The 14,399-nt window shown below is 40.5% G+C and overlaps 2 protein-coding genes across 2 annotated transcripts in view; both read right to left on the minus strand.

Moving 5' to 3' along the window:
* Positions 1 to 346: 346 nt before the first annotated feature.
* Positions 347 to 5,215, minus strand: LOC115370987 (NLR family CARD domain-containing protein 3-like; the record flags this gene model as incomplete). The annotated part of the gene is made up of 3 exons (XM_030068089.1): positions 5,111 to 5,215; positions 1,970 to 4,006; positions 347 to 512 (listed from the first exon to the last, which is right to left on the minus strand). Coding segments are annotated over exons 1-3 (2,271 nt in total), but the record flags the coding sequence as incomplete, so codon positions are not given.
* A 5,506-nt stretch (positions 5,216 to 10,721) lies between these two features.
* riox2 (ribosomal oxygenase 2) overlaps positions 10,722 to 14,399 on the minus strand; it is a 46,017-nt gene continuing 42,339 nt past the window's right edge. The window contains exon 11 of the mRNA XM_030068090.1: positions 10,722 to 11,061. Within this exon, the coding sequence (XP_029923950.1) occupies positions 11,053 to 11,061 (9 nt within the window). The 3' untranslated portion in view covers positions 10,722 to 11,052. The remainder of the gene's footprint in view (positions 11,062 to 14,399) is intronic.

Below are 14,399 nucleotides of genomic sequence, written 5' to 3' on the forward strand. Positions count from 1 at the left end.
TAAAAAAGTGGTATCGGTGCACCCCTAGTCATTTTTCAGTAGGAAATCCACGCAAGTCTTTGTACATAAGGCCCCAGCTCTTTTTGATAGAAGTCATGTGGCTCTTGACAGAAACCGTGTTTCAACCACACAAAAACAAACCTCAAAAAGCACACATGCATCCATGACACAGAACCTGACCAACCATCCTCACAAAAACTAAAATAACCAGCAGCCCCAACTTTAAAAAAGCACAACATATACTTCACAGCAATATCAGCCTTATAGACATTTAGTGCTGCTATATGATTCAAACAATATCCATATATTTATGTCATCATTAAAAAGTGCAGTCTGACCTGAGAGTCTTCAGTCTGCAGTTTGGGCTCTTCAGTCCAGCAGACAGCAGCTCCACTCCTGAATCCTGTAGCAGCCAGTTCTCACTCAGGTCCAGCTCTGTCAGATGGGGGTTGGACTTCAGAGCCGAGGCCAGAGAAGCACAGCTGCTCTCTGTCAAGCTGCAGTCACTCAGTCTGAATAAAGAATAAAATATGTAGCTATAATTTCCAGTGTTTTGGATATTTATCAGTCAGAGATTTTTCAAAATATTCAAAAAGGCAGGACAGACCATTGAAAGAATTATTATAACAATTATATTTTATATTAATAATAATACTGATAACACTAATTCATACTTATTACATCTTTAAAGCAAAGTTCCAAAGTGCTTTACAAAACCATCAGAGTAAATGAAAAGATAAACATCACACCTGAAATGAAAAGACATCAAAATATTAAAAACACAAATAAACAGACAATGAAAGCAAGAAATGATAAAAGGTCCAAAATAATTCAAATTCAGTGCTAAATACGGTAGACGTGAAAACAGCCATAGGTACGTCCATAAATAACAAATGAATGGCTCAGTGAAAAGTCCTCAGATGCCTTCAGTCTACCATCTTCTCATAGTAAAACTGGAGAACAAGAGCTTCTGCATCACATGACACCAGCACCCAGTCTCTTGACCAATCAGGGACAAAGTTATGCGCATTTCAACAGACTGACCAGGTGGTGGCAGTAGAGGTGGGCCCATCAATATATTGATATAATATGAATACTGTGATATGAGATCAGATATCATGTGGGATTTGGGATATGGTAATATCTTATGGCATCAGTGTTGTCCTCTCCTGCTTTTAAAGGCTGCATTACAGTAAAGGGATGCAGTTTTCTCAACTTATTAGACGCTCCTCGCTGCTCTGTTATTGGCCTCAGCCTGCTCGCTCATCATATCCATATTACTAATAACTGTTTATCAGGGCAATTGTTTATCAGTCACAGGTGTGTTAATTGAAGACAGGAGCTCACACAGGTGTATTAAGTCTCCTGAGCTCCTTCACTCTCATTTGTTGCTGACTTTGTTTTTGATGACTATGGTTTTTCATATCCTTATTTTTAAATGACATGATGATGGTGTCGCTGTTGTCATTGACGGTATTGTTCTTGATGATGATGATGATGAAGATGTTCATAATGACATTATGCACTTTTCCTACTCTGTGTAGGCTGTTTTTGGACACTAGGCTACTTCCTACGCACTTGGCATATTTTTCTTAGTATTGGCTATGTCCCAGTGTCTACCACTTGGAAAAGGGGCAAAACGTTTTCTACACATATAACTAAGTCCAGTTGACCTGATTTGGTTTCCTTCAGATACAGAAGAAACCAAGCAGTAGAAACCTGATGCTCAAGTTCAATTACACAGCAAAAACTTGGATTTTGAAGTATTGTAGGGGTGAGCTGCTATGGGCATCACCATCATGTTTCCTCCTTTTAACCTGGACTGCCTGAAATATATTTTTTCCCTCAGAATCAATCCTTTATCCTGAATATTTAGAGAACTACATATCTTTATTGTATTTCTGATGTTGTCAGGTATGGAAGCAGCTCTACACTGTTTGTATAATGTTGATTTCACATCAGGACTAACCGAGCCTTCCTGCAGTTCCTCACAGCTGGGATCAGTCTCCGTCGACCCTCATCTGATGTGTTGTACGCCTTCAGGTCCAACTCATCCAAAACCTCCTCTGACATCTGCAGCATGTAGGCCAGAGCTGAGCACTGGATCGCAGAGAGTTTCTTCCCTGATCTGTTCTCTGACTTCAGGAACTCTTGGATATCCTGATTTACTGAGAGGTCGTTCATCTCCATCAAACAGTGGAAGATGTTGATGTATCTGTCAGGAGAGATAACTGTTGCTCGACTCATCTTCAGGTTTCTGATGGCTTTCTGGATGTCTTCTGGTCTGCTCTCTGTCCGACCCAGCAGGCCTCCTAAGAGCTTCTGGTTGGACTCCAGTGAGAGGCCATGAAGGAAACGGACAAAGAGGTCCAGGTGACCATTTTTGCTCTGCAGGGCTTCAGACATGACTGTCTTCAGGAAGATATCCAACGATGGCTTTTTGTCAACACCTTTATTCTTGTGTGTTCTCATGACTCTGGCCAGTACCTCTGTGTTCCTGTTGGTGTAGCAGTGGAAGATGTAGACTGCAGCCAGAAACTCCTGAATGCTCAGATGAACAAAGCAGTAGACTTTTCTCTGGAAGAGCACACACTCGGTTTTGAAGATCTCTGTGCACACTCCTGAGTACACCGAGGCCTCTCTGACATCAAGACCACACTCCTCCAGGTCTTCTTGGTAGAACATCAGGTTGCCTTTCTCCAGATGTTCAAACGCCAGCCTGCCCAGCTTCAGAAGAACTTCCCTGTCAGTCTTCCTCAGCTCATGCTGACTCCTGTCATGTCTCTCATGGTACTTTTGCCTCTTCCTCTGTGTCTGAACCAGCAGGAAGTGTGAGTACATCTCAGTCAGGCTCTTGGGCAGCTCTCCTCTCTGCTCTGTAGTCAACATGTGCTCCAGAACTGCAGCAGTGATCCAGCAGAAGACTGGGATGTGGCACATGATGTGGAGGCTCCTGGACGCCTTGATGTGTGAGATGATTCTGCTGCACAGCTTCTCATCACCGGATCTCCTCCTGAAGTACTCCTCCTTCTGGAGGTCAGTGAACCCTCGGACTTCTGTTACCCTGTCGACACATGTAGGAGGGATCTGATTGACTGCCGCAGGTCTGGAAGTTATCCAGAGGAGAGCCGAGGGAAGCAGATTCCCCTTGATGAGGTTTGTCAACAGCACGTCTACTGATGATGTCTGTGTGACATCAGATATGACCTCATTGTTCAGGAAATCCAATAAAAACCTGCTTTCATCCAAGCCGTCGAAGATGAACACGACTTTACAGATGGCGAGCTTCTCTGCTGTGACCATCTGTAATGTTGGATGGAAAACACGGAGCAGCTGGAGAAGACAGTAGCGCTCATCTTTGATCAAGTTCAGCTCCCGGAACGAAAGCAGAACCACAAGACTGACATGTTGGTTTTCCAAGCCCTCTGCCCAGTCCAGAGTGAACTTCTGCACTGAGAAGGTTTTTCCAATGCCAGCAACGCCCTGCGTCACAACTACTCTGATGTGTGTGTCTTGGCCAGGTAAGGGTTTAAAGATGTCCTGGCACTTGATTGGAGTGTCACTGAGGGTCTCCATCTTGGATGTTGTCTCCAGCTGCCACACCTCATGTTGGGTATTAACCCCTTCCCTCCGTCCCTGTGTGATGTAGAGCTCAGTGTAGATCCTGTTGAGGGGGGTTCCACTTCCTGCTGCAGCAGTTCCTTCTGTCACAAATTCACATCTCCTCCTCAGACTGATCTTATGCTCGTCTAAAACCTCCTGCAGACCGCCGTCCACTGGGCTGGTTTGACTGGGTGTCTGCAGTCCAGGACTTGTTCTGGATCTTTTTCCACACTGGGGACAGGCAGGATCTCCTGATGGATCAGACTGGTCCCAGTATGAGGTGATGCACCGTCTGCAGAACCAGTGTCCACAGCTGGTGGAAACTGGATCCCCCAGGAGCTCCTGACACAAAGCACAGCAGGACAGCTGCTCCTTCACATCACCTCGACTCCTCTTCCTGTCCCTGTGGAAATGAAAGCAGTTTGTTTATGTTTAGACAACATTATGTTTTAACTGAAATCTTAAAATATTTTATAAAAGGTCATAAGTGGTCTCTTATGTCACTTTCTGTGACTACATTTACATAGACTGCAATATTCTAATATTAATGCCATTAAGATTTACAAGAAGAAATGTCCGCGTAAACAGCATGACATCCACTTTGAGATTTTGCTGCAGATTATGACAAATACAGCAATCCAAGAGCTTGATAGCTCATGGTTTTTTTATTTTTTATTGTCAATCCGTAAAAGAAAAGTTGACCAACAACAAAAGCAAAAAATATTATTAGCAGAAGGTGGGCGTGTCTGCAAAGGGGAGAGCCGTGGCTGCCCAGAGAACCCATTTTCATTCACACATCCGGAGGTCAGAGGCTTAAAAAAAAAAAAAAAAAAAGCTAAAATTTAGCCAAAGTTAGAAACAATATTTTTTTCAGAGTTCTCAGGTTCTGTAAATGCATTGTGAAAATAATACAGCAATGTGTTGAACCTTGTGTTTTTTACCTTGAACCTTGATGTCGTAATGAAAATGTACTTAATAATTCAGTATTTTTAAAAGAGATTACTTTCACTCAAGTAAAAAATTTGACTGAGCAACTTCCACTGGCAGTGCAGTAATATTTGACCAGGAGGATCTACACTTTAACTCCAGTCATGGGCTTGTGGGCTTTGGCCTGTGTGTGTGTGTGTGTGTGTGTGTGTGTGTGTGTGTGTGTGTGTGATGTGAGCCATGGTGCATCACATGCACATCAGTCTGAACAGCACAGGATCAGATTTATCTGTCAGTCAATGTGAATCTAAACTTCAGACACAGGTGTGTGAAGAACTTGTGAGTGCAGGTGCAAGAAGAAATGTTCTCAGGTGTTTTGGTGCAAAACATCAAACAGCATCACAGTTTGTGGAAAACAGCACAGACCCAGATGTGTTTTGGTTGAACAGCTGGATTGCAGAGCAGGGAGCAGTCATTTCTCTCTTTGCAGTCTCTTTTCTTGATATCCTCACCACTTGCTCTGCTATATAATCTCATGTCATCATATTCCATCAGGCTCACAGTCTGACAGCTGTCTTACTTTGTGTCTGAAGGTCCAGGTTCAGCACTGAAGTATGGAGGTTGATCTTTAGACCGGTCGCTCTTCATGGACAGACAGCTGGACACTGCAGACTCTGCTCTGCCCTCGTCTTCCTCCACACAGTCACTCATCTTCTGATTTAAGTCAGTCTAAGAGGTGCAAACACACACACACACACACACACACACACACACACACACACACACACACACACCAAAGGGATGATATATGGGTTAATGTTCTAGTTTCCTAATGGACAAAAGGCATTAACTGTATTAAATGGAGTCAGTCACATAAATAATGTGTGTGCTATTTTATATTAAGTCTATATTTATAATACGTTTTTTGTTGTTTTTTCTTCTTCAATTCCAACAATGTTATTTTGCAAAAGTATGTTTTTTTCATTTTATCATTATTATTTTTGGTCATTCTTTATATTGATCTCATGTATGTAAATGTAATTTTTTTTATTAACATCTTGCTAATTATTTGTTGTTGTTGTTGATTTCGCTGATTTGCTCTTTTTTTTTTTTTTTTTTTTTTTTTTTACCATGTCTCAGAAAGTAATAAAGTGAATTTACGCAGGTGACAGAGGGTTAATACTACACACAGTGAAACACACATACACACACACACAGACACACACACACACACACACACAGTTGTCCCAGTCTTCATAGATCACATGTTGCTCTTCACTGGTTCACTCCTCCTTTCTCACTTTGCTGACTTGTGAATGTCGTCTTTTGTACTGAATATATTTTACACTCACAGAAAAATAAAGACATCAAAAAGAAATTATCCAAAATCTCAGTGTCTGATTATTTTCCCAGAGCAACAGCAGTCATCCCTGCATTAACCATATTGAGGTATTTGGTCAAAATATTTCACAATATCTGATTTAGTCTCTGTCACCCAGCCCCAACCTTACAGTGAAATTCTACATTTTAATTTTAACGCACCATGAGAAGGCGGAGCTAAGGCGGCAAACAAACACCGCTGACGTCATCAGAGACAGGTTGTGCTTCAAAATTGTTCAGCAAACCAGCCAAGAGGCAAAAAAAAACTTAAGATAGTTTTTTTTTTTCCAAACAAACCATGTAAGCTGAGTAATGCTGTTACATGTAGATAATGTTTAGCTAAAACAGAGCCATTCTATATTTTATATTGTATATCATTGTCTAGGACTTGGCTAAAAGATGACAAATAGATGTCAATTTAGTTAGCTAAGCTAGCTAGTTATAAACCCACTCCTCTTTAATTTCTGCACAGAACATGTGCTCACTGTTGTTGTGCACATATTATTATATATATATGTTAAAAAAGGTTAAAAAAGCTCAGAAACGGCTGTATTTCTTAAGGAAACTTAAGAAAGCAAAATTCCCACGCCAAGTTCTTGTCAGCTTCTACAAAGGAGCGATTGAAAGCATCCTGACTGGAAACATCACAAACTGGCATGGGATGTGCACGGCCCAGGACAGGAAGACTCTGTGATTAAAGTGATTAAAACTGCCCAAAACATCATTGGCACCCATCTACCAAGCATCAGTGATATCGGGGAGGTGAGGTGCCTGCGCAGAGCCAAAAGGATCCTAAAACACAACAGCCACCCCAGCCACAGCCTGTTCACCCTGCTGCGTCAGGCAAAAGATACAGAAGTATCCGCTGCCGTACCACCAGACTACAGAGCAGCTTCTTCCCACAGGCTGTGAGACTACTAAATGCACCATCTGAACTCCTCCATGCTTAATAATTTTATTTTTTATACAATCAATTAATCAGTCAAGATGGAACCACTTTTAAATTTCATTATACAACCCGTTGTATAATGACCAATAAACTTCCTTGTATCCTTGTATATATATTAGGGCCGCACAATTAATCGAATTTTAATCGTGATCACGATTTTGGCTGCCACGATTAAATGAGCCTGATCGTCAGCGATATTTACATTTAAAATGCGGGCTCTGCTGCATATCTAATCAAGCACTTTCTCAGCCAGTAGTCAGCCAACCACCAGGGGGCGAACGCATGGTTAGGGCTTCATTAAGCTGCTTAAATAACAAGCGAGCACACCTTGCAGCGGCAGCCTCAAGTTACTCGGGGGACTGATCAGAGCGAGTCATATCGGGAGAAGAAGGTACGGCAGGTCCTGCAACAAGTTCCCCGTCAGAAAGGCTCCTCAGGGCCTGCTCACATAGGGCCATTTGCTGCGCATCGTACTAAAGCAAAAATGCCCCCCTCCCCAGTCCCCGGCTGGCCTGCACTCACATTGCCTAAAGCCCAAACGCGCCCAAGCGCGATTGCCCCTGGTATACACATCATCACGTTGAAATAAACAGGCATGTTCCGACGTCACCATAAATCAATATAGTTCAAATACATTCATCATGTCTTCCTTTAACTAAAAGACGTTTTTGTTTCTTTTAATCAGATATAGGTTAAGGGATGTTTATTTACCTTGACAGTTTCGGAGGTAACTGCCTCCTTCAGAAAGGTCCAACTGACAGCCGGGGCGGCATGTCAGCTGGCTGCTCCATTCAACCGGGTGGACGCGCACACAGCGCGGTGCTGCGGCCAGCCCACCTGATGCTGGCTCGTGCTGCGGCCGGCACCGCGCCCACCCGGTCAGGTCTGCCGGATCTGACACGTGCGCGGCGCACACAGACTGCCATATATACCTTTCATCATAAATCAACTTTTGTTTATACGCGGTTGCAGCAGCACAACGGACAGCGAGACAGACAACATGGTTGATTATTGATTGCACAAAGCGGCGCTGCGCGCATTAAACGATTTTGCGGAGGCAGGAGGAAAGTTGCATGATTTACGTTGTATCCATGTTGGCGCGGTGCGTGCGTGACCGTGCATGTGCTCGTGCATGAACGCCCGTATCGTACTGGAGCACACCGCCTCCAACCGTGCCAGAGTGGGGCAGGTGTGCTGTATTCAAGCACGGAACGGAGCGCTCACACTAGTCAAATAATTTTATTATTTTTTTTATTATTATTAAGCATTTAGTCTTATTTAAAGTTTCATTTTGCATTGAAAACTGTTCATATATTGTTTGTTTAAAAGTAGTGCAGTAAAAATACAGATGCTTTCCCTAACATGATGAATAATCGTGATGAATAATCGTGATCACAATATTGATCAAAATAATCGTGATTATCATTTTGGCCATAATCGTGCAGCTCTAATATATATAGTATTAGGCAGCAGGCATAGGTAAGGAGAGGTGCACCTGAATGCAAGAGGATGATAAATCACTCACTAGAACTCTGAACAATTTGTCCCCCCTCACTTCTAAAATGATGGCTACGCTCCTGCCTCCATGTCTTTTTGTTGTTGCTGTTTTCAGAGAACAGAGCCTCAGCAGAAAAACACAAACTCTTTTCCATCAACTCTTCAAAGCAGATGATGCTTTCTTGTTAAGGCGCCACAGGTTTGGCCCTTATTCTCTTTTCTGTGTTGAGGGAACAGAGGCCTGTTCTCACCCTGACAAACAGGAAACACTTTGCTTTCTTTTCATGCTGGAAAAAGAAAAAGCCACAGGCCTGTTCAGGCCCTGAGAACACAGGGGCCCTGCTCACTTTGCAAACTATTAATAGATTTGCCGTATTTATTAAATAATTTGTTCATTTTCCAGTGGGGTTCACACGTAGCCTACAGATCAGTCTGTATTTCCTGTGGAATAAACGGAATTAAACGGCTTTAAAAACGTGCTGTCTGACGTAGGCCCGTAGAATTGGCTAACATTTGTTTTTACCGCCTGATGAGGTGTTTTTTTCATCACCACAAAGAAAATGATCACTGCTTTACTTTTTACATTTATTTCTAACAGATGAACTCAACAGTGGAAAATGCAGCTTGAAAATGGCGTCAGACAAAAGTAGCGACTCACAGCAGAAGCGGAAATTTCTTTCATTCTTTCTTCTTGGACTTGAAGTCAAAGATCAAACAGAAATCCTCTCCTGACGTCCGAACGTGTGCAGCTCTTCTAGATCAGACAGTCCAACATTAATGATGATGATGAGCCTCCTGGTCGCGGCTCGTCCAAACCTTCAACCAAACTTTCACTTTCACTTGTGCTGCGTTCACGTCCTCATCGGGCTCATGGGAGAATTCAGCAGCTCCCACCTGCATCCCTGTGCTATTACTACGCCCTGGAAATAGAAATCTATAGAAATCTATATCTAATCAGAACAGTGTAGGCCTACCCTAAAAAGACACTATCATCCTCAATAAAACAGGAAACACAGGATGTAAACTGATGAATTACTAAGTGGAGAGGGGGTAGGATTCAATAAGCATTGTGCTTCTTCCTACTCCTTTTCGAACATGTTAAGTTAATATTGTTTTCAACTGTTCTTTTGCCGTTTTGCCTTTTTTTTTCTTTTTGTACTACTTGCACATTTTCGAAATAAAGCATTCATTCATTCATTCATTCATTCATTCATTCATTCATTCATTCAATTATAAAATATTTCCTATTCCATTTTTTACTATTTTTGAAAAATTAGATTCATTATTTTATTGAATTTTATCCTCTCTCCTTTGTGAGATATTTGTTTTAATATTTGTTTCAGAAGAAACTGACACCCAAAATACTGAATCCTCACTCTATAGCAATGACCTCTATTTAAAATGGTTTAAAACAGGTTTCGCCATTTATTATAACTCTTACTTGAACTGAAAGGTTCCGAAAAAAATTATTGGACATTTTTTTGGACAATGATCCTTTTGGTCAAGAATTAATACTTTTTTTTTTTTTTTTTTTTTTTTGTTACATTGAAATAAAACAGCTGATTGCTTCCACCACTGTGTGTGTGTTTATATATACAGAATGTAAGTAAATTAATGCTGTAAACGAATTTTATTTTTAATATACTCTAAATATATATATGGGTAGTAAGATTTTAGTTTTATTTTAATTGTACAGGCATTGCCCACAATGGGAGGGATGCCCCCTTTGCAAATGGCTGCCAATATAGTTTTTTAGTATAGTTTTTCGGGGCCGTTCTGAGTCCCTACCCCGAGGCAGGGACTTGTTTAGCCTCTGTAAAAGTTCCTGAACTCTGTCCTTCGGGGGTGGATCCAGGGCCATCTCAAGGAATTTGGGGGCCCCAAGCAAAATTGACTTGGAGCCCTGTGTGGGTTTTGGTTGTCATCTCCAGCGCGTGAAAAGGAATCAAACTTGAGTCAAGGTAAAGATTCTTTTTTTGAAAAACTGAGAAAAAAATGAAAGCCACCCATTGCAGTACTACTTCAATAAAAGTACTAAACTATCTTGTAGAAAGTGTACAAAAGTATTCAAAGGTCAGCTGTGTTTAATAAAAAAAAGCCGTTTTAGTTCAGATTACTGAAACTTATAGTTAAAGACAGCTTCTACAGAAAAAATACAACACAATACAAAATAACCTGTTTTGCTGACACAGCAAAATGAAGATGAACACAAAAAAACACAGCGTTTTCTGCAGCTGAGAAAAACTAAACTTGGTTGTTTACATCTGGACAGATCCAGTAACTTCTGCACATCCTGCATCACCACATGTGACCGACACAGAGAGCTGACACCACACAGGAAAACACGTCTGTTGATTTTTATTTGTAAATGGTCAACTTTTTTTTTTTTTTTTTTTTTTTTTTTACACCGTTTCAGGCTGTAAAAATTCTACTCTACTATATCAAACTCCAACTCTGCTTATTTAACACTTTGAGTGCATTAAGGCAGTTATATTTCACACTGTTAGCCGGGGGGAAGTCCACTTCAATGGCAGGAGGCTAACAGTTAGCATTTGGAGCATCCAGCCAGTATCCAGCGCTCAGTAACAATGAGAGGAAGACAGCACCACTACTGTCCTACAGAACAGCTGGGGGCGGTGACATAATATTTTCTTTTTTCAAAATGGGTGAACTATCCCTTTATGACTGTGTGGCTGCTAGCAGACGGCCAGCCGCTCGGCCAGCAGCAGCTGCCAGACGGCCTGCAGGTGGGACAGCAGGAAGCTCAGGCCCTGGGGCGGAGGAGGCCGGGGAGAGGGAAACCTTATTAAAAACAAAACACATGACCTGCGGAAAGAAAATATATTTACCAATACATTAAATGAAACACATGGTAGTATATTAGAATATATTATATTTAATATATGGAATTACAATATATTGAAATATATTTCATATTTGAAAATGTCTTAGCAATACATGGAATAATATATTGGTGATAATATACAGTATATTTATATATTGCATCAATAATTGTAATGTATTTCAATATATGGAATAATACATAAGTAATTGCGCATTTCAGATATTGCAATATATTGCATATGAATATATATATGTGTTTATATCCCGTAGTATATGTCATTTTATATTTATAAATATCCTCCATAATGTATTTAGAGTTATATGTGATGAATACTGGGTACATATATTTAAACATATATGATCTATGACTTTCAAATTATATGGGAACATGTATTGGAAATATATGTACAGATATATGCCATGCGTGGTCCATGCATATGTCATGGTTGTTTACTGGAAAATATACAATGTTAAAAAAACATCCCAATATATTTTTATATATGTTGCGATATATATATATATATACATATATGCATATATTGCAGTATATTTGAACATATAAAGACAAACTATTACATGTAAAAATATAGTGCCGTTTTTGGTCTTTATTTCAATATAATTTTTATATGTATCAATATATAGACATGTATGGTCTATGCATATATTTGAATATACTGGAAAATATAAAGACTAGTTCTGTCATGTCCTAGAAATTATTATGTTTTGTTTTGTTAAGTTTTGTTCTTGTGTCATGTCTTAGAAATTATGTGTTGTTTTGTTAAGTTTTGTTATGTCTTGTCTCGTGACTTCCTGTTTTATTTTGAAATCCCACTCTCCTCTTGTGTCAGGCCACTTGCCCTTCCCCTTGTGTGTTTCCCACTAGTCTGATTGTCTGCCACGCCCTGATTGTTTCCACCTGTTCCCCATTACCTTGTGTGTGTATATATAGTCCGTGTTTCCCTTTGTCCTGTGCCAGTTCGTCCTGCTTTGTCCTGCTATGTCAAGTGTTTGTCCATGCTTCATGTCACGTCAAGTCTTGTCAGGTTATGTATTTCCTTTGTTTGGTCATAGTTTTGTTCTCATGTTTCTTTGATACTTTGGTCTTGCCTTTGTTTCTAGTAATTCCTCTTTAAGTGATTTTCTGTAGCTACTTTTCTTCTCAGTTTTCATAGTATATTTCTGTTACTTTGTATAGTTATTTCAGTTATTTTTCCTAGCTATTAAAAGACTTTTGTTGAACTCTTGTGCGTCGTGCATTTGGGTTCTATCCTTTCAGTCTCAGTTGTGACAAGTTCCCATATATGGAAATGTATTATCTAAAAGATCACATGATATTTTCCAATATACTATATATTTTTGTTTCGTAAGGGATTACTCACATATTACAAAAAAACAAATAGAAACCTGCATGAAGTTCAGGCCCTCCTGCAGCAACCAAAAAGAGTTGCTCTTTGCTTTAATCACGTCTTTGTTTTGCTTTGGGCTCTGAGACTCGGCTGACTGACGCTCTGTTTGGATGCAGAAGTTATTATTACGATGCCATTTTAGCTCCTTCAGACTATGCATGGTGTCTTGCTGCCTGTAGTAATGTAAGAAAATTCAAATGAACATATTGCAAACCCCTCCAAAGTGACAGTTAATGGAGTGCTGGCCCTTTAGTTTTAAAAAAATGTGTGCGGCTGCAGGTTAAAAAAACAAAGGACGAAGGCTGAAGTGACTGTGGAATCACAGTTTGTAAAAGGAAGGTGGATGTTGGTTTTAACGGTGCATCATCCGCCTGCATAGACAGAAATAAACAGATACACAAACACCCACCGCACACCCAGGCACACCTCCAGACAGGTGAGGTGTGCCTGTTTTACACTCACTCTGTCAGGAGGTCTGCAGGTATGAGAGTTAAAGCTGACGCTTTTTAAAGTTTATCCAAATTTAAGACTGATTTTTTTTTGGGGGGGGAAAACCCTCTTGTTCTTGAGCACTACAGGTTTATGTAAAGGTATTAACAATATATTCAGTCCTGTTCTGAGGTCAGTTTTAGGTAGGAATACGGTCAGTTACTGAACACACCATCCTAACTGACAGCGACAATAGAGCCCTGCGTGACATGCCATCCCATCTGGTTTGTGTTTAGTTGGACCATCATTTATCTTTCAACAGGACAATGACCCCAAACACACCTCCAAGCTGTGGAAGGGCTATTTGACCAAGAAGGAGAGTGATGGTCACCTGACCCAAACCCAATCCAGATGGTTTGGGATGAGATGGACTGCAAGGTGAAGGCAAAAGGGCCAACAAGTGCTCAGCATCTCTGGGAACTCCTTCAAGACTGTTGGAAAACCATTTCAGGTGACTACCTCTTGAAGCTCATTGAGAGAATGCCAAGAGTGTGCAAAGCAGTAATCAAAGCAAAGGGTGGCTATTTTGAAAAATCTAAAGTATAAAACATGTTTTGAGTTATTTCACACTTTTTTGTTTACTACATGATTCCATAGGTGTTCATTCATAGTTTTGATGCCTTCAGTGAGAATCTACAATGTAAATAGTCATGAAAATAAAGAAGAAACATTAAATGAGAAGGTGTCCAAACTTTTGACTGGTAGTGTATTATTAATTCATATTTGTGCAAATAAGTTTATAACATATATGCATATATATTAAAAACAACTCTGCTGAATTGTAGTATTATCTGTTGACACCATGTATATCTTAACATATTTTTACATATATAAGTTTATGACATAGGCCTATATGACAGACCCATAGTAAAACTTATATATGAACATATATTAAAAATATCTCCATGTGACTCCATATATGTTGCATATATATTTAATTTACATATGTTCTCAATATCTGAAACAGTTCCAGTCTCTAATTGGAACAGTTAGATTGGTTTCATATATACTTTGTACATATATGAACACATCGGTCATATGTGGGAGTTCCAAATATGAACATAAATTACATTTGCGCTGTGGTGGCTCTGCCTATGTTGGCGTCCAAGGCGAAATGACTCCCTTGCGCCCCTCCATGTACTACTCCTTCACTCTTCCTTCACTCGTCAGGTAAAACCCACAGAGGGGCCACAGAGAGAGAGATCCAGCCGACAGCAGGCCCTCACTGTCCACACGGACTCCGCAGCTTCCCGTGAGCTCCGGGTGACTCTCAGCCGTCTGGCTCTGTCCCACAGCCCCCAGCA

The sequence above is a fragment of the Myripristis murdjan genome, chromosome 14 (genome assembly GCF_902150065.1).
Source record: "Myripristis murdjan chromosome 14, fMyrMur1.1, whole genome shotgun sequence".
NCBI lineage: Eukaryota > Metazoa > Chordata > Actinopteri > Holocentriformes > Holocentridae > Myripristis > Myripristis murdjan.